The 26973-nt window shown below is 42.9% G+C and overlaps 1 protein-coding gene across 8 annotated transcripts in view; it reads right to left on the bottom strand.

Moving 5' to 3' along the window:
- TENM1 (teneurin transmembrane protein 1) overlaps positions 1 to 26973 on the bottom strand; it is a 388748-nt gene that overhangs the window by 270738 nt on the left and 91037 nt on the right. For all 8 annotated transcript variants that reach the window (XM_077922107.1, XM_077922113.1, XM_077922110.1 and 5 more), the window contains exon 2: positions 20110 to 20387. In XM_077922107.1, the coding sequence (XP_077778233.1) occupies positions 20110 to 20326 (217 nt within the window). In that variant the 5' untranslated portion in view covers positions 20327 to 20387. The remainder of the gene's footprint in view (positions 1 to 20109; positions 20388 to 26973) is intronic.

The raw sequence follows: 26973 nt of genomic DNA, 5'->3' as shown, positions 1-26973 counted from the left end.
CTTGTCAGGTTGGCCTTCAACTTTTATAAGATTAAGCCTCCTGTGCTGGAGATGCTTAAAAAAAATAAAATGGATGAAGATTTTCTGGAACGTTTCTGCCTGCCGAAGCGAGGAGAATGCTCGCCTGCCACATATACTGACAGTGCCAGTTCAAGTGGTTACCATCTGTTGCATCTGTATGGCTGCAGACCCTTCTCAGTTTGTTTTTCAGATATTTGCCCCCTCAGGGCTTCAGGAGAAAGGAGGGAGGAGGAAGAGGAGAGAAAGGAGGGGGAAAGAGCAGCAAGATAGTGAAGGAGGCAGAATCTGTAAGGAACAAAAGGTGAGCAGGCTTGCTTGTTTCATTCTCCTACAGAGGTAGGGAACAGGATCTGGCCGGTGAGATCTTCCACCTGTCAATCACCTGAAGTCACCATGATGTCAGATGACCTCCCCCCCCCCTTCATTTGCACTGTGGCTTGAAATCACTGCCAATCAGCAGTGACTTCAACCCTTGCTTATATCGGCTACAGTCTACTCCAAAGTCCTGCTCTTCGCAGGAATCAGCTATCCTCCATAGCTCAGATAGGGAGCTCCTGAGCTGAATCAATCCCAGCAGGGCTTGTGTTTGGTTTATATTTAAAAGGGGCTAAATACAATGAAGGGACACGGGTGGCGCTGTGGGTTAAAGCACAGAGCCTAGAACTTGCCAATCAGAAGGTTGGCGGTTTGAATCCCCGCGACGGGGTGAGCTCCCGTTGCTTGGTCCCTGCTCCTGCCAACCTAGCAGTTCGAAAGCATGTCAAAGTGCAAGTAGATAAATAGGTACCACTCTGGCGGGAAGGTAAATGGTGTTTCCGTGTGCTGCTCTGGTTCGCCAGAAGCGGCTTAGTCATGCTGGTCACATGACCTGGAAGCTGTACGCCAGCTCCCTCGGCCAATAAAGCGAGATGAGCGCCACAACCCCAGAGTCGGTCACGACTGGACCTAATGGTCAGGGGTCCCTTTACCTTTACCTAAATACAACGAAAAAAATGCCGAAGACATGTTTTCAGGCTTCCGGATGTTTCTTTGCAGCCATGCCTTTACCTGCCCTACAATCCGATGCCATATATAAGAAACTAAGGAAATTTGGCTGAAGAAATTCAAGTTTGCATTCAGGCCTCTCTTGCTGTGTTCTCCATACTAGAAAAGATACAAAGCAATACATACTTTTGAAAATTAGGCTGCAAAAAATAACTGATAATTTCATGGTATCTTAGCTAGGGTTGAGTGATATATCAATATATATTGATTATCGCACAAAAGCAGTTTGAAGTCCATATCGTGATATCAGTTTCATAATTTTTGACCTGGCAATATGTCACAAATCATGGTGTTTTTTAGGGCTGGTAGATATATCGTCTAAAATCGGTTTGAAGTTCATATCATGTTATTGATTTCATAATATTTTTTAAGAATCATTTTTATTGGTTTTACAAATATAAAGTACAAATAAGCACAAACTAGTAAAAACATGTCTATATGAGGCAGTTCTCTGAATTTCAAGACTTCCCCCATGCCCTCCATGGAGTCTTATTTTAAGCATCTACAACTGCATATTCATCCATACTCCAATTTTTATATCAAATCATATTGTCCATAGTGGGTGTTTCTCTATAAGTGAGTCAAAATCCTGCTCTTGTTTCCATCTCAATTGCATAGTTTTTGACCTGGCAATATATTGTGAATCATGATGTGTGTGTATGTGTGTGCTATGCAAAAATCACGGGGGGAAATCATGGGGGAAACTGCGAAACCAGCCAGTGCCACATAGCTCTATCCTTATTTCAGACATCATGCTATATTAGCATGTGATCACAATGGCTGGTGATATATTGTGTCCTCCCTCAAAGAGGGCATGTGTTGCGGTGCGACCTGACAACCAAACCCCGTGTTGTGGGTGGGTACGATTGGATAGCCACAACAACCTATTGGTAGGTACCTCAATGCTGGGTTTAATCAGGCCAATGGGATGCTAGCCAAACAGATCGAGGGACCTATATATGCCCATGCACGTGACCCTGAGCTTCCTCTTTGGGCCAGTGCATCGGAACACCCGCCCACCTCTCCCTACTTTTAGGCTGTGCGCTTGACCTTGCTATGCCGCCGTGTGTCATCTGTCGTTGGGACAGGGGCACGACAGGAATTTCACCCACTTAGCTGATTGGCTGCTGCCATTTGGGTTTTGCCTACCGCATAGCAAATCGTCACAACTTGTAAGGTTGCAAATAGGCTCTGGTTCAGGTGATAGGGATGGGGCAGCGCTCTTGCCATCCCTATGTGAAGGGTATTCCGTTAAAGGAATCCAGGGACTCAGTGGTTTTGTCAACACTGAGAAGGGTTGTGCCCGTGCCTGAGTCCAGGGGACATTTGGGTGGCGGAGATAGCCTGTTCCCGGCTTTCTGCTTATCCAGGTGTTCACCCTTGGCTGACCTATGCTGGTGTCCTGGGTCAGTGCCACCTGCATGACAGGGAGCTAGTCGAACCAGAGCCTATGCAACCACTCACTTTCTCTAATCAATAAAGTTGTGGCCTAAATTCTGCCAAAAACCAAACCAAAATTTGTGTCCTGTCTGAATATATTTAAGGGGGAGGTTAAAAGGTCTAAACACGCAAATCACAATGCTGAAACCCAGATATCGCCCAGCCCTAATATTAGCATGATGCATCCTCTGCCCACATTATTTAGATGGAGTAAAGAGACAAAGTATACATTTTTCTGTTCCTATTAGACAACGGTGCTGCATTGTTAAGTAGAACTACATAGAGTGGTACCTTGGGTTAAGTACTTAATTTGTTCCGGAGGTCCGTACTTAACCTGAAACTGTTCTTAACCTGAAGCACCACTTTAGCTAATGGGGCCTCCTGCTGCTGCCACGCCGCCGGAGCCCGATTTCTGTTCTCATCCTGAAGCAAAGTTCTTAACCTGAAGCACTATTTCTGGGTTAGCAGAGTCTCTAACCTGAAGCATATGTAACCTGAGGTACCACTGTATTGCAGTTCCTGTTGATTTTTCTTCACCTAAGTACGTATTGCCTTTATCTATTTTCCCCCTGGAATGCAAAGCTGTTTAGATCAGACTGATAAGAGTGAATGAAAAAAAGGCTATTGCCACCAGAACCTTCCATTTTGTACACATTACATGGCTGGAGAACTGGATTACAAAATACAGTGCGGATTTCAAAGGATGACTGTGTTTCAGTTCACATCTTAATGTGAGAAGTGTGAATTGGTTACATTTGCCTTTGTCCTTCACCCCTACACAGAGATACAGAACTGGCTTAAGTAACCACTTCGAGTTCTGACCTTGGAACAACACTTTTCAGAGGGTGATTTCTTCAAGTAATATTTGAAAGTTCATTATGGACATTTAGACTCAGCTCAGCCTCAAGGGTATTTATTAAACTTTCAACACTGACTCAATCCAACTTGAAATCTAATGTTATTCTTTAAAGGATGTCAAAGTGGAAAGGGGTGAGAAAAATGCAAGATTACAAGGTTCTTGTAATCTTCTTTTTTCTTCTATGCAAGTTCAACATCCTTTTCTTCCACCAAAGAATCCCACTCCCACCTGAAAAGATTAAAATTCTGCAAAGACTTAATATATAGCTGGCTTCCACTCCAGGCTCCAAGATAATTTACTACCCTTAGAGAAACCATAAGCATTTGTCTAACCATAATCTATTCTTATATGCCTCCCTTTCTAAGAATTAATAAATATGGCCATGGCACAGAGTCAAACACATGTCCTGTCAGAAAGCATTCCTTTCAACTTGTTTTTAAACTACAATATGAATTGACCCAGAAGGAACTCTGTATTGCTGAACATTTTAATCTGGACACTCAAATCCTAAAAACAGGAATAAGTCCTCTTCAAGGCAAGGCAAGGCTACATTCACTTGCCAGTTTACTCCATTTTCATGACACTTTCTTAACTGTTAACTTCCATATTATACAGTGGTACCTCAGGTTAAGTACTTAATTCGTTCCGGAGGTCCGTACTTAACCTGAAACTGTTCTTAACCTGAAGCACCACTTTAGCTAATGGGGCCTCCTGCTGCCGCCACGCCGCCGGAGCATGATTTCTGTTCTCATCCTGAAGCAAAGTTCTTAACCCGAGGTACTATTTCTGGGTTAGCGGAGTCTGTAACCTGAAGCGTATGTAACCCGAGGTACCACTGTACTTGAACTTTCACATGGTGTAAAATTCATTTCTGGAACTATAGTGGAATATAGTGCTCATCTGATGTTATTTGCTTCCAGAAAATGAGTGCTAAACCCGTGTTATATTCCACTATAGTTCTGGAAGTGACTTTAATATCCAGGAAAGGAATGATTAAACTTTTAAAAACATTTTCATTAAATTCTTTAAACATTACAAACAACAAAAACGATGGCGCAAAATTATTTCAGTCACCAGCTTATCCATAGCAAAGCACAGTACAGAAGCAAGGAAAGTACAGTGGTGCCTCGCAAGACGAAATTAATTCGTTCCAAGAGTTTTTTCTTCTTGCGAGTTTTTCGTCTTGCGAAGCACGGTTTCCCATAGGAATGCATTGAAAATCAATTAATGCGTTCCTAGGGAAACCGCCTTCAGACCAGGTCTGGGGACAGTCTGTCCCCCGACCTCTTCTGAAGGCTGGGTGGGGGGGACAAGGGCTTTTCTTCCCACCGCCAGCCTTCAGAAGGCTGTTCTGAAGGCTGGCGGTAGGAAGGAAAGCCCTTCTCCCCCCCACAGGACTTCAAAAGAGCTGCGGGAAGTCCGGCGGGGGTCCAAGGGATTCCCTCACTGCCGCCTGCGTTTAAAAGGACTCTGGGGAAAGCAGCGAAGCGCGCTGCTTTCCCCGAGCGCTTCTAAAGGTGGGCGGCAGTGAGGGAATCCCTTGGACCCCCCCCCGGACTTCCCGCAGCTCTTTTGAAGTCCGGCGAGGGTCCAAGGGATTCCCTCCCAGCCGCCCGCGTTTAAAAGCACTCCGGGGAAAGCAACAAAGCGCGCCGCGCTTTGCTGCTTTCCCCGGAGTGCTTTTAAAGGCGGGGGCTGGGAGGGAATCCCAAGGACCCCCGCCGGACTTCCCGATGCTCAGGGAAAGCAGCGCGCTTCGCTGCTTTCCCCAGAGTGCTTTTAAACGCCGGCGGCGGTGACCATGCCCCGCCCCGTCCCCGCCGCCCGGCATCGGGGCATGGTCCCAATGGCGGGGGGCGGGGGGAGGCGTTCCCGCCCGCTGCCCGGCATCGGGGCATGGTCCCGATGGCGGGCGGCGGGGGGAGGCATTCCCGCCTGCCGACCGGCATCGGGGCATCGTTCCGAAGCCCGGCGGCGGCAGGAGGAGCTGTCCCCGCCCCGCCGCCAGCCTTCGGAGGAGGTCCGAGGACAGCGGGGAAGACGCGCTGCGCTTCCCCGCTGTCCCGGAGATTTCCCTATGGGCTGTCGTCTTGCGAAGCAAGCCCATAGGGAAATTCGTTTTGCGAAGCGCCTCCGCGACGGAAAACCCTTTCGTCTAGCGGGTTTTCCGTCTTGCGAGGCGTTCGTCTTGCGAGGTACCACTGTATCCACTAATGTAATTTTATGAGCACTCTACTCTTGTGCCTTTAGAGATTTATCTTATCACAAGGATCCTGTGTTTTATACATTACCTCATTTTCAATGAGCCCTAATATGGCCATTCCATATAGACTGGGGGGCATAGATTATGCTGCCCCTTGTTTATTAAAGGGAAGAATAGAAACCAAACCTCAAACCTATCTCTTTTTGACACACCCCTCACGACCCTCCTTCTCTGCATAAGTTGATCTGAGAGGGCTATGTGCCACAATCAATCCAGGTCTCTACAGGCAACAACCATTTTTGGCTTCTCTAATTGATGCACATGGCCACACCCACAAGCAAACCTCCAAACACATTAGACTAGCAACCAACCTTAATCCAAAAGACACAAACTCGCTCTCTTCAGTCTCTTCCACCACTCCCTCACAAACACTCCTGTTTACAATTCTTGGTCACAAGCTCCCAGTGACTGCCAACAGCTAAGTAGGACAATGCAACAGAGGAGAAATCTACCCGTTATGTAAATGTATATTTGTGTATGTGTGTTAAATAACAGTTGCACAGAGGGGCCAACCTGGACTGAGTTCACAGCTTGTGCAGAGTGGGCTTTATGCTCTCTCCCTCATACAGTACTTGAGTGCCAATAAAAATTACATAGTCCACTACAAAGCTGTCATTAGCATCAAGAGCAGCATTTCTGGATCAGTGACCCATATCTGCAGTTTTTAACCTGGGAATGTTTTTTTAAAAAACAAAACAAAACAAAAAACAACAACAAACTACTGCTCATTCACTATTTTTTTTCTTTAAAAAAATGAAATAAAAAAACACTTTAGAAAAATAGAACACATCAGAAAATCAAGCACACACACACACACACACACACACACTTAAAGGCATGTAACATAAAAGTAGAAGACTTTAAAACAAGATGCCGAATGAACAACCTATTCCACAGGAAACAAATTTAGTATGTTTCCTTAAAAAACAGAACAACAAACTCAGTTTGTCCTGCCAATAAACAATTGCAAAAGCCAGACTTGCCAAGAGCTAATTTTCTATATTTGCCAAAACCATGGATTACAATAGGCCATGCCTGCCAATAACCATATAGCTTCGGGCTGCTGGGAATTCATTTTTGTTTGTTTGTTTTTCCTTGCAAGACTGACACAGTATTGGCATTATACTCCCTCAGGTAAACAAAAGCTATACAAACAACAGAGAAGAGGAGATTTAAAGGAACTGCTCACAAATTAGGAACTGGCATGGGTTTCTCTCAGGTCTAGTTATCACAACAGTAGAGGATTGTTCAGAAATTACTGCAAAAGCACACACAGGGTCCATGTAGCATGTATGACTTGTCTCTTTAAGAGCAGGGCTGCAATAACAGCTCTCCTCCTTCCTTTGCTGTGGGTTTTTTTCTAAATTAGAACTGGTTGGAGCACACTTTGCCAACCTTGTGCCCTCTAGTAGTCTTGTACTACAGCCTCTACAAGCTTAGCCATGTGCAATAGAAACTGTAGTCCAAACAAGCTTAGCCATGTGCAATAGAAACTGTAGTCCAAACATCTGGAGGGCACAAGCTTGGAGAAGGCTGGGTTAAACTTTTTGCATAGCCCATGCCTGGATGTTTACTGTATGTGTGTTGTCTGTTGTTCCTGAGTGAAAATTCTACAAATTACCTTGTCTGTTTTTGCTTCCTGGGTGTAGGTCAGAGTACACACAGCGAGTATTCTCCTCCATACTCACATAAACAGAGGAGACATTACAAGAGAAAAACAGGATAACATGGAGGGTTTTTTTGCAGGATGCAAATGGAAAACTAGATATGACGCCAGTGGTTACCTCTAGTCAGACTTAAATACAAATTTTGGAAGCTCATGAGTGATAAGTGGGAGATTATTTTCTGTCTTGGAACAAAAATGATCTAGAGAAGAATCCCAGGCTCTTCTCTAATCTCCATCCGCCACCCCAGCTGTCTGTGCTGCTCAGGACTAAACAAATAAACTCACGTTTATTTCATCAAAAAAAGAAGCCCAATATGAAACTCCAGTGTTGTTGAATTAGAACTTACTAGGGTTTTCCTCTACTGCTACAGGTATCACGGACTGTCTCTTGAATTTTACAATGTCCTTTTTGCCCTAATGTTTGTCTTTCTATCTATCTCCATGTATACCAAAGAGGGTACCGTATTTTTCGCTCTATAAGACGCACCAGACCACAAGACGCACCTAGTTTTTGGAGGAGGAAAACAAGAAAAAAATATTCTGAATCTCAGAAGCCAGAACAGCAAGAAGGATCGCTGCGCAGTGAAAGCAGCAATCCCTCTTGCTGTTCTGGCTTCTGGGATAGCTGCGCAGCCTGCATTCGCTCCATAAGATGCACACACATTTCCCCTTACTTTTTAGGAGGGAAAAAGTGAGTCTTATAGAGTGAAAAATACGGTATATCAAACTTTGTGCACCCCATGAAGAAGTAGCCTACTTGACAAAACTTGTACTGTAACAACTATGCTGTAATTCTCAAAGATGCCCAAAAGTATAGGTTTTCTCACTGTCAACACGCTTCTCTCTGTTGGGAAAGCTTTGGATGACAACCTGCTCTAAGATGTACTAAGAGTTAAACAAAGCCATCTGATTATCTTGAGTGATTCAGCTCACGTACAATGCATCCATGAATTCAATGCTGACAATCCTCCTACCCCTCCAAATTTCTTTTAGGGTATGCAAAAGCTAACTCTCAGTCCTTTTCTGCAAATGTAAAACTCTTAATTATCCTTTGTCAGGTTCTCAGGGTTTTCCCCCTCATTCTGGCAAACTAAGTACAACAAATAAAACAGAACATCTAGGTAGGATGACATGCTAATTGCAGAGATTCTTGAAAAATAATGAAAGCTTTAAATTATTGCATTTAACAAAATCTTTTTTGACTCCTTCCACCAAAAGGCTGTAATTATGTTTATACAACTGAGTCAGATCAGTTACCTGTTTTTATCCCCACGTTAAAAAGTTTTGTAGCTCTTTTTCAGTCCAGTCTACAGCTTTATACTGCAGACCCAGGAACAATGAGAGGCAGAGGCCAAAGCAGAGAAATAAGCCGACATGAGACTCCAAGTGGGTAAAAACAAGGCCACAACATTATTGATTACGGCAGTTCAGGTGTTTGGCTTTGGGCAGGGTAAGGATCTGATCATTACACTGGCTTCCTGGTGTGAGATTTGGGGCTGCCCCCCCCCAAAAAAATCCTTTTTATATTATTATTTTCAGTACAGTGGTACCTCAGGTTACATACGCTTCAGGTTACATACGCTTCAGGTTACAACTCCGCCAACCCAGAAATAGTGCTTCAGGTTTGCTTCAGGATGAGAACAGAAATCATGCTCTGGCAGTGCGGTGGCAGCAGGAGGCCCTATTAGCTAAAGTGGTGCTTCAGGTTAAGAACGGACCTCCGGAACGAATTAAGTACTTAACCCGAGGTACCACTGTACTGATATCCAATATTGTAAACTCTCACAAGGCAGACAGAATGTCTAATAAAAGTAAAATAAAGGTAAAATAAAGCAGACATAGGTTATGTTGTTATCAAACCAGTGAACAGAAATGCTTAGGAATCACATCTAACCACAAGGGTCTTTGAAAAATCAGAGGACGTAAAAACCACCTTGTTTATTAATGTAAATGACAAAGGGGTACAAATAATGGAGAAAGATGAGCTCCTCTAGGCAGTCTGTTGTGCTCTATTTCTCTGGCGTAGCTAATCCCTAGATTCTACTTCACCAACCCACAGAGTAAGATGTTTGTGGTACCTCTAATGCTGAGCAACTTCCACAAATACAGCTGCTATTAAGAACATGATTAGATCTTTATGTAACCCATTTTGCATTGTATCAGGGAAATATTGACAATGAAGCCAATCCAGGTTCCATAGGAATAAATCTAAAAGTCTATGAAACATTAAGCAAAAAAGGCCATTCTATAATATCAAATGCCATAGAGGCATCTGAAAACAAACAAGTAACAACTACAGGTAACTCACAACATATGTGCATTTAAATTGTGCACATTCAGCTTTACATGCTTGGAAAAAATATATAAAAAGTGGGGTGGAAAGAGGGCATTCTCTGTCCGGGGAAAAAGACTTTGCCATTGAACCCAATGTGTTTTGATGATACATGGTTTTGGCTCTATGTGCTATTCCTGGAACTTAATGCCAGCACAGGTTGAGAGTCACCTGTACTGTGCAACTGAACTTGTTAATTGCACTTCAACTCTTATAATGAACTTTTCTTTTGTAGATAAAGTCTGCTAGCTCTATGAAAATATTTCTCTATGACCCCACATATAATTTCTGTTGATAGTTTATGATCATTGTTTAGTAGCAATAGAGGGTTTACAGGAGTCAAATTATGCTGAATCATCTTCCACTTTACAGATTAAAATTATTTTTACTTCTGTCAAAGATTTATAAATCTCCCTATACCAAAAGAGTTAAATTTTAAAATGAAAAAGAGAGTGAGGCAGAAAAATACTTTGCACTGAAGTCATATGTAGCTGTATTTCATTGCACTTTATTGGAATGTCCAGTTCATTATGTTGGGTTATTTTGGGTATATCAAGATTAGTCAGAAACTGTGAAAATCTACTTATTCCTGAATTCCTCGTTTATATTCTCTCCATAAAATTCATGAATATTTGTTCCATTTCTCCTGGTGCTTTTAAAAGTCTTTATTATTCACCAGTGAGGGCTCTCTCCATAAAAATTAATGATCCCATGATCCCCCCCACTGCGTGGTCTGTATCTTTCAGATGCAATTTATTCTGGTGATCTCCAGTCATCTAAATGGCATCCTCGCGGGACATATCTTCTATTTTCTAGACTCATTCCCTTGTTCTGTTCCTACATTGACCCATAACCTTTCCCCCCTCTTCTTTTTGAAATAAGGTAAAGGTACCCCTGCCCGTACGGGCCAGTCTTGCCAGACTCTAGGGTTGTGCGCTCATCTCACTCTATAGGCCGGGAGCCAGCGCTGTCCGCAGACACTTCCGGGTCACGTGGCCAGCGTGACAAGCTGCATCTGGCGAGCCAGCGCAGTACACGGAACGCCGTTTACCTTCCCGCCAGTAAGCGGTCCCTATTTATCTACTTGCACCCGGGGGTACTTTCGAACTGCTAGGTTGGCAGGCACTGGGACCGAGCAACAGGAGCGCACCCCGCCACGGGGTTTCGAACCGCTGACCATGCTATCGGCAAGTCCTAAGCGCTGAGGTTTTACCCACAGCGCCACCCGCGTCCCTTTTGAAATAAAGGACCTTCTTATTAATGCTTCTCAGGCCTTCCCAAATATAACTGAATTACAATAAGGATTACAATAATATCAAAATTATTATACATTTAGTTTATTGATTCTGTCCACTTGTCTAGGGTCCATGGCATAAGTACTGGTGGTAGTTTCTTACCCTCAAATGCTGAACAGCTTGATTAGGCTATAAATGAATGGGTGGGGGAACTGAAAGGGAAACTGCAACAGGTGTCTTACCACAGTAAATACAACCAAAGTATAATGTGCCCTGTAAGCTGCTGGAGTTCTCACAAATAAACACACACACACAAAAACCTTTGCCTTATTACATATACAATGCAATTATAATAAGTCCTCCCCCCCCCCGACAGAAAAATAAGTCACCTACACAATGAGCTGGCCAAAATATGATGCTGATTAGAGTGTTTCACTCAACCCAGCGACCATTTTTCACTAATTCTAGTGACGTGCAAACCCCCATGCTTGGTAGTTCTTCAACTCACATACTCCAAAATAATTATCAGAGAAGTGACAGGTGCAATTCAGACACCATAACCTCAGTCATGGGATTTTTTTTGAGACTAAGAACAAGCCATATGTCTACTTGCATCTTCTCCTCAAGCACTCTGAGGGAGATATGGTGGTTTGTCAAGCCACAGTTTGTCAGGCACTGCTACAAACCAGGGTAGTGAAACGAGCTCATGGGTCCCATCTGTGAGCCTGCACAGACTATTAGGAAAAATGTAAGAAGAACCCGACTACATAGGAGCAAAGCAGGCATGTGAAATATCAATATTGAGTTTATCTGCATTCCCCCCCCCCCCTCATTTCATTCACAGAATCATACAATTGTAGAGTCAGTCTTGCTCCTTTATCTCGAAAAGAAGTGAGATTTTACTCTCTCCTCAAGTCCACTAAAAATTATGGTCAAATCTTGCATATTATGTGCATTACACTGCGTGGACAGGCGGAGTCCCCAGATCCCGAGCGGTACCCCCGTCATGTGGAATAACGACTCAAGACAACGTGCTATGGGATTAAATTGGCCACAACTTTATTAAATTTCAAATGTGGGTAGACCTTGGCTCAGGCATTGGGCGTTCTCCCTCCCCAGTCCCCAGCCGGGGACCTAGGGAACTTCAGGGTTATCCAGTGGGGGGGGGGGGGATGGGCCGGCTCTGGAGAACATATGTTCAAGCAGAGATAGCCGCCCCCGTTACGACGCCCCCGCAGGGGAGAGCAATGACGACCTTTCGGCGTACGGTAAAAGCCTCCCTTCAGAAACCCCTTTAATGGGGAACCCTGGTATCGCCGCCGCAAAGAGGAAGATGGACTAAAGGATTCCGCCCAAGGCCTGATACCGCCAAAGTTGTGACGTTTTGCTACGGGAAAGGCGAAACCTTCCAATGCAGGGAAATTCCTTTCCGGCCCTTTAACAGCGACCTTAACATAGCAGCGCCCGCATACCTGTGAAGAAAAGTTAACCTGCAAAAGAAGACATTAACTGAGGGTGGGTAGGGTGGGAGAAGCTCTGGAGCCAAGTGAGGATTCCCAGGTAAGATCCTCCCTCTATTGTGTGGGCAGGTAATCCCTCCCCTACCTGTCCTGGTCTCCTTGGCAACGCTTCCCCCAGGTGGGATTGGACAACTGACTGAGGTAGGCGGAGACCTCCAGGTATCCCACCTGAGGGAAGGCAAAGCCAAGCCTATGCTGATGGGGCCGCTCCAGATCTAGGGCTGCGCGCGTCCACGCAAAGGGCGCCCCCCGTTTTAAGCGGGGAGCGGTCATTGTGTGCAGTTTTGCATGACCGAAGTCCTATTTTGTCTAACATAACAAACTTGTGCACTTGGGGGGTGGGGGGCTGCAGAAAGGCACTTGAAAAGCTGTTTCTCTCTCTCTTAGTTTTGCTAAGGCTTTATTTTGGCTCAAGGAAGATGTGCTGCTCTCTTTTTGTTTCCGTTCATCATGGTGATGACGTTTCCTAAAGTGACCAGCACATAAGCAGATGGTACAACAGTCATATAATAGTATAAAAATGCTTATCTATTAGTATACTTAATGAATGATGCTGCAGAAACACAGAACAGCATGGAGTATGATTCTTTTATATGCCTTATATGTACAATATACATATTTTTGCAAATAATTAATCAGCCTTTAAAAAAAAAACCAACAACCCCACAACATTACACAAGCAGCTCAGACATAAGTGGTGGCTCGATACAAGATACAATGTGGGAAAAGCTCAATCAGGTTGGAACTGCAAAATTCTCTGTATACATCCACTTAAAACCATTATCTCCTCCATCCCTAGAGCAAAGGCTGATCTAGCTCAGCACAGTGCTTCTCATATAAGCAATGGCAAATAAACAGCAGTTTGAACAGTGAACGTACTGTTTTATTATGCTCTGCCATTGCTTCTAGTTGGCTTTATGAAACATCAGAAAATCTAGAAACCCATATAAATATCCATATGCAGGAAAACACATCTGTATAACCACCCTCAATCATGATCTACATGTAGCCTCAATGCTTTTTATGGTGGCAATGAGATTGCATCCTGGGGTTTTGTTAAGTATCTGATTATTTATTAAATTTGTATACTGCCCTTCTTCTGGGCAGCATAAAAAGATAAAAACATAAAACACATAATAAAAACAAGAACAAAACAAATTAGCCCTCTTCCACAAACATGTTTAAAAGGATGTAGGATGTTAATCAGCTTGGCAGAAGAGGAACATTCTCACCTGGCACCTAAAGATGTATATAATGAAGGTGCCAGGTGAGCCTCCCCGGGGAGAGCATTCCACAAATGGGGAGCCACAGAAGAAAAGGCCCATTGCCACCCTCCAGACTTCTCATAGAGGAGGCGTATGAAAAAGGGCTACAATGGTGATTACAGGGTCTGGATAGGTTAACATAGAGAGAGGCAGTTCTTGAGGTATTGTGGTCCTGAGCCATTTAAGGCTTTATAGGTCAAAACCAGCACTTTGAAGTGGGCTCGGAAACTAATTAGCAGCCAGTGCTGTCAGACCAGGATTGGTATAATATGCTCAAACAATCTTGCCTCAGTGAACAACCTGGCTGCTGAATTTGGCACTAGCTGAAGTTTCTAACCTGCCTTCAGAGGCAACCCTACATATAACATGTTGCAGTGATCTAAGCTAGAGGTTACTAGAACATAGACAAAGAAGCTAGACTATTATTGTCCAGAGTGCAGCCAGGCCAACAGCTGAAGGCAATGGAAGGCACTCTGCGCCACTGAGGCCACCTGAGCCTCAAGCGACAGCAACGCAACAGCAAAGGATCCAGTAGTATCCCCAAGCTAGGTACCTACCATCAAGAGCAGGCAACCTTCCAACCATCCAGTCTAGGGAACCATCCACTATCAGTGCCTCAATCTTATCTGCATTGAGCTTCAGTGTGTTGGTTCTCATCCCATCCATTACCAAGGCAAGACAACAGTCCAGCACATCCATTACCTCCCCTGCAGATGTAAAGGAGTAGTAGAGCTGTGTGTCATCAGCATATTGCTGACAACATACTCCAAAATTCCCGATGACCCCACTCAGTGGTTTCATGTAGATGTTAAACAACACAGGGGATAAAATTGAACCCTGAGGAACTCCACATTGAAGACTCCATGGAACTGAATAACACTCACAAGCACCACCCTTTTGAAACAACCATCCAAGTAAGACTGGAACCACCACAAAGTGGTGCCACTCACCCCTAACTTGGATAGACGCTCCAAAAGGATACCATGGTCAATGGTTTCTAAAGCGGCTGAGGGTTCTAGAAGAATTAACAGGGACACATTTTCTCCGCCCCAGTGCAATTCCTATGCTAGAACTGGGCCTAAACCCTGACTGAAATGGATCTAGAAAATTAGTTGAGTTGGGCTCTCCACAACCCTAGTGAAGTATACGCATTTCCCCTCTCATATGTTGGCCCTGTATCTATGCTCTCCCTCTCTCTGAACAAATTGACCTCCTTTTTAATTACAGTTACTCCCCCAAACATTGTAATTCATTAGCTTGATTACTGAATTGCATGGCCCAAGTTGTTTTAACATATTGCCACTTAATCACTGTTCAATTTAGTAATTCATTAAATGCACACTAATGTGTTATTCTTTTGTTATAATATGTCAATTAATAAGTCCAGTAACTCAATAATTCACCCATTCATTAATCCTTTAATACAAAAAGACAGATTATAAAATTAATTTCATCAAGATAGCATGCTACTAGTATATAATTAATTGATAATGCTATCAGAATTCATTATATACTATAGTCTACCCCAATTTATTCAGCTACTAATTCATTCATTAATGCTAGATCAATGTATCAGTTCATAAATTAGTCAAATTAGAGTTTCATTGGGAAAACAAGATCACAAGCAAGTCTCTCTGTTTTATTTGATTAGGTTCTATATTATGATCTTGAAAATAAAGGTTTGCAATTCCATTTTAACCTTCCTTTCTTTCATAACCCAGATCTGTAAAGTTACAGGGAAATAATTAAACCAGTAAAAGAAAGTGCCAACTAAATTTGTAATTTGCTTACAGTTTTACCAAGTCCCATTTCTTCTTTGCTCCCCTCCAACACAACCAGCTTACAAAAATGAAATCCACTACAGCATCCAATTGGAAAGTGTCATTAGATATAATTCAGTCTATACTAGTTTCACCCTCAAACTGTGTGTGCATTAGATTAGGGGGCCTTGCAATGATTTGAGCCATCCTGCCACATCTTCTCTATTCACTTCTAGAACCAAGAGGTCTTGTTTTTTTATCTGATTGTGCACCTGAAAGCAAGGTTTCAGTTGGAGGGTTGGAGACATCACATCTTGAAATGAATACGTTCCCCTAGTTCAAGACATGTATTCTGCATACATGATTGAAGCTAGGGAGAGGGCAGGAGATGGTACCTATTAATACTGAGACCCTTTCACAACCAAATAATATAAAGAGATGTGTGTTAGAAACAGCATCTTCTTTCTTCTCAAGGGAGTATCTTCTCAACAAAGACAAAGGCTCAACAGAAACTGAAAAATCATGACAGATTCATCTGGGCATTGATAGCAAAAGGTCCAACATGCAAGTCTTTCATCCTGAATGATTCTGTAAGTCTTGAACCAGGGAGTCAGGGCCCAGGCACCTTTCCCCCTGCATAGTTCTCAGATTGGGGAATTATTGCCCAGATCTCTGGCTGCAGGAGAGTGCGACTCAAGTAGGTGTGCAGATCTAGAACTACAGCTCTTTATTTCAGCCCAAGGCCACAAGACAAGAGGAACCACATTATATAGACACAATAGAGTGTCTATATAATTCTTGCCCCCAAATGTGTTCTTCAATGAGGACCAGTGCTGGATCTACACATTTTCCTGTAGAGGGCAAAAGCCTGCACTGCTGCCTCCTATCACCACCACGGTTGAGAGAAGGAAGCATGTGCAGGTTGACTTGTCTCAGTGGTGGCCACAGTAGCAACACAAGGAAGGGCTGACCAAGGAGCGAAGGGGAGCCCACCCTGCTTCCCTTTGGGAGGGGCATTGAAAAACAAGGGACAATTTACATAAATGCTGGTCCTAGCAACTCTCACGAGACCCCTGTTCCAGGCTGGCACTTACCTTGCCAATTCACCTGCCTGCTGTGCTCCTTCTTTCCTGCTCGCTTGTGGTGGCAGTGGGGCCTCTTTTGCACCTCCTCACCTTCCTCTTCCTGGGGTGGCCAAGCAGACCAGCCTTTCTATAGTCACTCACCTCTTCCTGTAAGGTGTGTGTGGGCTGTAGCCAGCCACACCATGTGGTCATCAAGGCCTGGCTCCTTTACATTCCTGCTGGCCCAAAGAGAAAAGAGAGGTGCACAGCAGCCAAGGCACAGGCTTGGTGACTCCTTACGTATTCCAGCCAGATTCATCTTATTAGAATAGGTGGGTGGCTATTCACCCACCTCTTCTAATAAGTGGGACCTGGCTGGAATGTAGTCAGTAAGTGTGTGCTATGGCAGTGACACTTCTTTCTTTTCTCTCACCTACACAGGATGCTGTTTTGCCATCCCCTAACCAGCCACCTAGTACACATGCCCCCTTTTGCACCCACCATAATCCAGTGAAATATTTTTCAGATGGAGGTACAGCACAGGCTATCTTGCATCTGGCCTCTAGCCTTTCTTAGTCTATGTCCCTGTCTTTGGTTCTCATCTGCCCAACCTAGCTTGTTTTGATGATATCTCTGCCTCTGGTTCTTGTTTATAGGATTCAGTGCCTGATCTTCAGCCCATACATGTCCACATATTTTTGCTCTGTGGCTCATATGACTCTCGGTTGCAGCCTGTCAAGTAGACTGCCAGGCCCCAGGCTAACAGACCCTGAAGCTTAGCTTTTACCTTTCATATTCATGCAATGAATATGATACTTCTGAACATAATGTCACCTCAGATTTCCATTCAGCACACCCTGCAGGACTTTAGCTTTCATTAGTGTTAAAACTGTGAAAATATTTCAAAAATATTGGGATGCATTCAGAAGCAATTGAGAAAATCAGACATGCACACCGTGGCAAAAAATACCATGGCAAAAATAGGCATGAAAATTCAGCCTCCGAGGCAAATGGATACACACACTTTTTCTTTTTCTTTTTTTAAGGAATCACTCTCCTTTCAAATCTGTCTGTGTTAGGTAAGCTTTGCTTTGCCAAATACCCCTCACTTTAAAACATAGCTTCTTATCTTAAATATTTTGTTATTTCCAATAGCAGACTTTGGGAGATTCAGTTCATATACAAATATATTTATTTTCTGATCCTTGGAACCAAGATAGGCTGGAGAAATTCAGGACTGAATCTCTGCAGATGTTTATTCAGACTTCTGAAAAGCTTAATGCAACATAAAATGGCCTGCAGCCTTCTAAGAAGGGTTACAAGACTTCATTTGCTCACTGTGCTTTCTGGACTTAACCATATCTGGTTAATCCTAACCATATCTACTCAGAACTAAGTCCTGCCATGGGGCTTACTCCCAAGTAACTGGGGTAAGGATTACAGCTTACACCTTGGTACATTCTTACCCAAATATTTACAATTCTCTCTCCTTTTCTATCTTTTCCCACTCAATTCTGGCTTGTTCGACACTGATAGCTCTCTAGTACAACTTCCTTCAGAGCTACAATCTATCATGAAATGAATGCTCCAGCATTTGATTTTCTGCAACACTCATGCAGAATGTTAACTTAAATAACGTCCTCCCCATAGATCAATTCTGTATTTGGTGTTGATTTTTTATTTTTATTTTTTAGGCTTCTGACAAGCAAGGAAGGTAAAAGTGAGCCAGGCAAAAGAAAACAACAACAACAATCCTCCCTAAAGGAGAGTGTTTCAAAAAGTTCCTTTTTGGAAACAATAGATGAAAAAATCTTATCCAAGAAAAAGACAACATTCCTGAAGCAATTTGTTTTAGTGAAGAAAAACATACCACAAGCATACAAATATTAAATGCTTGGAGAACTGCAGATTTATGTGTGTGTATCTATGTATCTGTATCTATATATATCTATATGCATACAAAGTCTTTTGTATTGGCAAACACATACTTTGATTCGGTGGTGAGAAGAGAACAGATGGAGTAGAGGAGGCTTATTTTTTTATGTGTCCTGCTTTCAAGTTTTCTCCTCATACCTTTCCCTGGATGTGACATTTGAGGAGCAATAAATACAGAGAGCTTCTCACTTCTGTAGCTCCACTTCTTCAGATCAAAAGAAATGCCTGCTGGATCAGGCCAGTGGCCCATCTGGTCCACTCCTCTGTTACCAACCAGAGATACCCATGGAATTCCCACAAGAAGGACAACAGCACTCTCCTCACTTCCCAGCTTCATGATGTAAGACGAGTCCCTATATCCTTCCCACCCCTCCCACCTTAAAGCAGACTAAAAAAGTGAGATGGATTGATATAGACAGCCCCTTCCCCACACCCTTTTTTTCAAGACCATGCACCAAGAGTTACATGCTCATAGATGTTTTGGCATTCCAATCTGGTTGCAGAAGTTTCATTCATGTGTTTTTTGTTAGTTTCCTGCAACTGTGTGCTCAGTATCGAAGACCCAATTCTATGGAACACTCTCCTTACTGAGATCAGACCACTTCCCCAGGCCCACCCCAGCAACACTTCGTAAAGACTTCTTAAAATTTCAGTAGGCATTAAAGAATGGTCTTCCACAATCTTGTATTCGGTACACCCCTTTTGCGCCCTGCTTTGAAATGACTGTCATGCGGTATAGAAATGATTATATCAATGAAAGTTTACAATTTTAGAGTTGGCTTGGCATGTGTAGCAAATCCACCTATCAAATGCAAAATGTTTTAACGTTATTAACAGATGTAAAGAAGTAGTTTGTTAGCAGCTCATTTCCAGACTTGCACTTTATCTCAAGTCTTTCATCTTCTCAGCAGCTGCCACAAAATCTGGCAATTAAGGGCAGGCTGCAATTGGTGGATAAACCACCACTCTCTACTGCAAGAGTGGGGAACATGTGGCACTCTGGAAGTTGTTGGGCTCCAGTGGTTGGGCTCTGGAAGTTGTTGGGCTCCAGTGGTAATGCTGGCTAGGGCTGATGGGAGCTGGAATCCAACAACATTTTGAGGACAACGGTTTGCCCAGTGCTGCTCTGCTGACACAGAAGGACTCTTGGACCCCTGAAAAGTCAATCTGTCCTTCATTCTAAGGCCAGCAGGACAAGACTCATTAATGGACAATACCAAGAACTCTGTGTTCTTGTTTGACCCTCTACCTAACACAACACACCAAACCAAGGGCTCACCCACACTTCCACTTGTCCTGCCACTTTCCCCTGGGAAAACGTGCACCAAGCACCACTGTCTTACAGCTACAACATCCAATTATTATTATTTTTTAATTCCCCCATCACCTCCACTACAGCTCTGCTTTGTGTAACAAGCTTTTCTTTTTGTGACATGTTGGTTGGTCCTAAGAAAGGCATAGCCCAACCATAAGCAAAACCATAAGCAAAATTGTATAAGTCAGAAGTTGCTGGCAATTGCTGTAATGATAGCTCACAGCTATCCAGCTCTTCCTCCACAAAAAAAGATATGGAACAGAAGAATATACAGGAAAATGATTCCATATGATGTAGGGATAGCAAGCAATTTAAGTGGCTGATTACCATATGATTAAAAAGTTATTAAGAGTATTCCTTTTAATAAAAACTGATTTTTTAAAAAAATACCTTGAGTGGGTTCATCAACAGCTTTTCTTTTTCTGCTGTGGCTGTTGTAATTCATTCTGAGTTCTTGGCCATATTCGTTAAGCGTTTCTCTGGACTCATAAGACTGTCTTGCCTTTCTTCCATCCTCACTTTCATCAGATGAGCTTGTGTAAGCTAGATCCATTTCATGCTTAGCTTTCGACAGTGGCTGGTAGGGTTTACAATCCATTTGCTCCATCTCTGATTAAGTAGGCCAAAATCGTGAAAACAATGTATTGAGGCTCCTTACCGAAACAGTCCTGGAAGAGACAAAAATGTTCAATGTAACTCTCTTCATTCAAGCATGGTAGTTGTTCAATCCCCCCCCCCCCCAAACAGCAATTGATTTGTCTAGCAGATTTAGTTAAGGGAAACTTAAAATGTTCTCAAAGGGAGCATAAACATTCTCCTAATGATCCCTTGTTTTGAAAGGTTTTAGCCAGTTAATTGTTGCAAGGAATTAAACAACAAGTTGTAAGAAATTGTAGTCAGAATAAACCTTGAGATGGAACCACTGAATTATACTGAGTGGGTTGATACAAGCATTTTATCTCACTATTTTTTAAAATATAAATAAACTTTTTTTAAAAAAATGTAATAATTACAGTAGTGGAATATAAAACTAAGTTTCACATCGTACATAGGATATTCAGGGAAAGTGTTCATCAAGAAAACTAGCTTCCTCTCATCACTGCCAGTAGTGAATTTTGTACACCAATTCCAAAAGTGTAAGAAATGAAGTCGCCATATAGCAAAACACACATTCTGGGTCTTCTGACCTACTCAAGACATTTAAATTGTGGGTAATCTTCTCTGAAATTGCTACTGGGCACATATTTTTGTACCAAAGTGTTAATTTTGGTTGCAAGATCATTGCAATGTTTTCCACCACTGTCCTGTCAAGATCAGCACCTATGCTATAATGTTATTAGGCCTTTCAAGTCTGAATTACACCCATAGCCATCCCAGATATTTGACAAAGAAAGTTTGAGATGAGGTCATTACAATATCACTTTTACATCTATCAGAGTTCTCCCTATAAATGTCAGTCCAACATTTAGAAAACAGTGGGTCATTACTATCATAGATGCAAACAAACAAACAAGCAAACAAAAACTCTGCCCACACAATAAGAGTCTAGAAGTTATTCTAGAAATTTGTACCAGTATATGGTGCCATCTATGAATATGTGGATACTGATTTATATGGCTTAGGCAGCCATAAATTATTCCACTTACTTTCAGGAAGGAAAAGGGTGGTCCTGCCCACCACCAAAATGTGGCACCCAACAGATCACCCCCCCCCTCAAAAGAATGCAGCCCTTGAAAGAAAAAAATAGCTTCAAATATCTACAGAGTTTATCAGCTCCAGCCAAACATTCTTCAGAGGTAAGGTTCCATTGTAAATTGACCTAATAAGCTCTTCTACCGTCGAAACTGTGCCTCAGGAGAAATCCATAGTATAGGAACCAGCAGCTCCTTACAAATAGGAGTTATTAGCATGTCTGAAGATATATTGATGAAGCAATTGAATTCTAATCTTGAACCTTGTGGGAAGTCAAAGCGAAATGCACCAGTTGCTTCTTTATTTGTGATGTACCATTTAATTCCTACATGACACACATGGAAAATCAAATGCACGTGTTTCTTTTCTCAGAGGGGAGGAGTGGACCAGAACTGAACACATTCTCACTTCCAGTGCATTTATGAACAGGGAACTCTCCGACATAAACTTCTGTACAGTGACAAACGGCTGTACTTCTGTTGGTTCCAGATTACTTTTCTTCTAGAAAACACACATAGAAAAACTATTGAGCTGCACACCCACCCACTCCTCAAACTTCTGAAATGAAACATAAGATATGTTGCACCTTAGAGCAGGGGTCCCAAACTGTTTTGGGCCCAAGGTCACATTTGGAAACCGCCATGAGGACTACGAAGTAACCATTTCACAGAAGAAAAACTGACAATACTCAGGCAATACACCTTCACAAGCACCTATATGTTCCTAATTTGGGAGCCTAGCCACACAGGAATGGAGGAAGTAAAATACAATATGTGGCTGAAGTAGGTCACCTACTTTAAAATAAGAGATACAACTTTCTGAACTAAACCCACAATATTTCAATTTCTACTAACTGAAAAGACAACCCTTAAAGCTCTCCTGCTCTTTTCTAAAGAATAACGTATTCCTGTCGTGAGGTACATTAATGAATGCACAATAAGGGGAGGAGATCTATAGCTGAAAAGACATGCTAGGAATCCTTTGACTACACCACTTGTACAAAAGACAAAATCTAACACTTGGGGATGTAATATAGATCTAACATAGTGTCCAAGGAGGCTGTTTGGGTTCACAAAGCAATGGACGGATAACACACCCGTATCTGCAGAAGTTTCCTCTTGAAAGAAGGTGAGACTTCTTTATTTTGAAATAAATTTATCTATTTTAATATAAAACAATCATCTAAAATTAAGCAAGATCGTGTTTAATTTTAGCTGCTGGGTCATTTAAAATATTGTTCATTCTCCCCTGCCCCTCCAAAACAAAGTCTCTAGAAAGCAAAATGAACAGAATGAAAATAGTTCACACGAAATAAATTAGTCTGATGAAGTGCTACCCTTTTTGATCCATATGGTAGCATATGGCAAGGCAGGCAGAAAAAAAGATGTGTTACAGTATTTACTTTTCAGTTGTGGAACTCTGTATTGACTGTGGTGTGGCTTTCACTTTTCTATAATTAATTTCATCCTCATAAATGATATTCAACCAACAATGCATTGCATTTGCACCTTTAGATGCAAACTTAATCATGTCCTCCACCCCATTTCTATTCACAACAAACAGAATGCAATTAAAATCATCACCATCATCATCAACAACAAAATAGTTAAAACAGCATCTAGTATTAGTATTAGGAGAGTCATATAACATTAGTAACCACAACAGCCACAATCAAAGACCAAAACAAAATCTCAATAGAAACAGTTAGGAAATTCCAGGAGAAACAGAAAGGTATTTTAAAGCTGCAATCCTAATCCCATTTACACAAGAGTAAGACCCATTGAATTCAATACAACTAACATCTCAGTAGACATGGGTAGGATTACAATGTAGCTGCCTGCGAAAGCCCTTCTGTAATTGGTGCTTGCCTCATTGCCATAGGGCTCCATTGAGAAGAAGGGCAGGATATAAACTGAATAAATAAATAAAATAACAAGATGGGCACCATAATGGAAGAGGCCCTCTGTTGAGCCTTGGCAGCCAGACTTCAAGTAGATAGTAGAAGAGTCCAGAGGGTCCCTCCTGTAGACCTGGGCCAGGGGTCTGCAACCCGCAGCTCCGGAGCCGCATGTGGCTCTTTTACACCTTTGCCACGGCTCCGGGGCGGATACTAGCGAGGGGAGGAGGCGCATTGTGCGCCCCGACACTCCCCACTATGGCAGGCGCTGTACTGGCTGTGACGTTGCATGGGGGCGGTGCGTGTGTTAGTCACGCACCGTCCTGACGTCACCTTCCCGCCCGCCTGCCTGCTACATTGTAAGGGGCATGTACGCTGGTCACTGCATTGAAAGGGGGCATGTACACTGGTCACTGTTTTGAAGGGGAGTGAAGAACACACACACACACAAAGGTAACTTGTTAATTTAACGTTTATTTCTATGAGGAGGAGTAATTCTGAGGGGTCAAACAAAGAAATAATAAAAAAGTGACAAAAAAAGTTATTTTTATAATGACGAGTTTTGCGGCTCCCAGGTTTTTTTTTCTCCTTCGGAAACGGGTCCAAGTGGCTCTTTTTGTCTTAAAGGTTGCAGACCCCTGGCCTGGGCAGACCATACAGGAAAATGCAACCTTGAGCACAGGAAAACAACAAACTGAGCTACTTCCAGCTCCACCTTGAGGGTGAAGGAAGGGAAGGGGGAAAAGAATCGCTGAACTTCTCTGGCCATGATTTTCCAATCCATGAAATGAGAATAATAATAATAATAATAATAATAATAATAATAATAATAATAATGCTTGCCTATCTCACAGAGGAACCAATGGTTTTAAATCACTCACCTTTCCCAATGAACGTCAGGGCTCTACAAAAGGCAAGGTACATCTTGCACTAAGCATGTGCTAGTAGTGTCTCTCTAGAAACCTTAATAAAAACTGAGGATAAATTGCTGTAAGTGTATGTATGAACATTAACCTGAAATCTTAATTTTATGGAACGATGGCTCTGAATAACAGAAAGGATAGAAGCCTGCCAAAAGCAAGATTATAAACTTGCATCTCCAAATGCGCCATGAGCCATTCAGGACTGAAGATGGTGGATTTTAATTAATCACTTCTTAGAGGTGCAGTGCTGTGATTCAGTAGTTGGGAATTAGACAGCTACAGTCCCCTGGTTTTGCTGCTGGGTGTGACTGGGTATAGCTGAAATGGAAACACAATTTCCAAAAGGCAGGGAGAGCTATAACCCCCACTCCTCATACCTATAAGAATAACAGAGGGAGTCTGCAAGTTTTCAGGAGGAATTCCAGTGGCCAGTCAGGGCAAAATAATTGACAGAAAAAGGAAAGATACTTCAACCCCCTACCCCTCTCTCCCTTTAACAGTCACTAACAGTCTACATGCAGTCACTAACAGTCTACATCTTTGGGTATGCTGCCTGGGGCTGATGGGAGTTGGAGTTGAATGGGGTCTAGAAAACCACAAATTCTCCACCCCAGTTAAAAAGGATGAACCACAGCTCAGTGTCTGAGCACATGCTTTCCATGTAGATGGTGCAAGGTTCAGTCCCCAGCATCTCCAGAGAGCACTGGGAAAGTCTGGAAGCCTAGCAAGCTGCTTTTAGTTGGAGTGGACTACACTGAGCAGAATAGACCAACAGTACAACTCTGTATAAATTAGCTTCCTGTGTGTCTGAATTCTCCACGTAAAAAGCTGTGGCAATACCTGAAGGTCTGCCAACATCACCCCCCCCCCAAACCATAAGACTCTAAAAACTACAAAGGAATAGAGAGGAGTAATGAATCAGGGGCAGCGATATTGCAAGGCTTACTGCATGCATCACGCTCCCCATTTCCCACATTTCCCAAGTTAAATAGGCAGAAACAGCTTAACCTGATTAAATTCTCATGCCCTGGACAACTGCAGAGTTTCACCATTGCTCGGCAAGCTTAATCCATAAACGCACAAAATGACATAAAACATTTCTATTAATATTCCTTTGCAAGACACTAAACTTATAATTTTGCAGGAAAGGAGCATATCTATGAAAGGAATTAGCAAGGACCTCCAAGCAGCTTTTCAAGGGTTAGTTAAAATATTAAGATTTTCCCCCTCACAATAAACCTCCCCACCCTTCAATGCCTGCAGCGGGTGCGTATGAATGTTTGACAGGCAGTATAATTAAACATCTGCAGCAAGAAAAAGAACATTTCAACATTCTATTTTTCCAAGATTATGCTCATTTCAGTGTGTTAAAAGAATCGACTTTCTGCCTGACCTTCATGTATTACTTTCCCTTTTTAGGGAGTGCATTAGGTAACACAAGTGGGAGCCATTGGTGGCTGGTGCTTGTTGGGCCTCGTAGGGTGGGAGGTAGGGAGACCAACAGTAGATGGGACCAGAATGAATGAGAGGCAAAAGCAACTCTATCTTCTTCCCTGCTGAGCAACACCATGACTAAGAAGGAGGAAGCTGGCAGAGATTGCCATCCCCTGTAAAGAGGCAAGCAAGTGGGGGCTAAGGAAAGACAGGAGGACAACCAATATGATCACGGGTCTGGAAACCAAGCCTTATGAGGAACAGATGAAGGAGCTGGGTATTTTTAGCATGGAGAAAAGGAGACTGGGAGGAGATATGAGAGCCATTTTCAAATATCCATGGAAGATGGAGGAAGCTTGTTTTCTTCTGCCTAGGAGGGTAATACCCAAACCAACGGCTTCAAGTTACAAGAAAGGAGAGTTTGACTAAACACCAATAATAACTTTTTGATGGTAGGAGTTGTTGATGGTAACACCCTCAGAAGGTGGTGGACTCTCCTTCCTTGGAGGTTTTTAAGCAGAGGTTGGATGGCCATCTGTCATCAATGCTTTAGTTGAGATTCCTGCATTGCAGGGTTTTGTTTGTTTTTCTGAGCCTGCTGATACTTCCAAGTGCTTGGATGTTGTTATTTTGACTACTACTTATGAATCCACACTTAATAAGCTCACAATTTTTATATAGGAAGAATAGATTCATCAGCATCTTTAACTTATGTCAGTCTACCTGTTGTATGTATGTACATCCTGCCTAGTTCTTGCCTGGTGCCCAGTGCTGAGTCATCAGAGGATGAACCAGACACTCCATAGGTCAAGGACCTGCTGAAGAACCCTTGGTGCTGTCAGAGGAGGTAAAGGTAGAAAGGTAAAGGACCCCTGGATGTATGAATGTTTGACGGGCAGTATAATTAAACATGGTCCAGTCAGATTTGACTAGGGGCTGCGGTGCTCATCTCTGCTTTCAGGCTGAAGGAGCCTGAAAGCTTTCTGGGTCATGTGACCAGCATGACTAAAATACTCTGGTGCACAGAACACTAACGAGTGCTAGAGTGCATGGAAACACTGTTTACCTTCCCGCTGCAGTGGTACCTGAAGGGATGCGAGTGGTGCTGTGGTCTAAACCACTGAGCATCTTGGGCTTGCTGATCAGAAGGTCAGCGGTTTGAATCCCCACGACGGAGTGAGCTCCTGTTGCTCTGTCCCAGCTCCTGCCAATGTAGCAGTTCGAAAGCACACCAGTGCAAGTAAATAAATAGGTACTGCTGCAGCGGGAAGGTAAACGGCGTTTCCATGTGCTCTGGTTTCTGTCATG

The sequence above is a fragment of the Podarcis muralis genome, chromosome Z (assembly GCF_964188315.1).
Source record: "Podarcis muralis chromosome Z, rPodMur119.hap1.1, whole genome shotgun sequence".
Classification (NCBI taxonomy): Eukaryota; Metazoa; Chordata; class Lepidosauria; order Squamata; family Lacertidae; genus Podarcis; species Podarcis muralis.
Note: the sequence above shows the minus strand (reverse complement) of the source record. Positions and strands in the feature narration are given on the sequence as shown.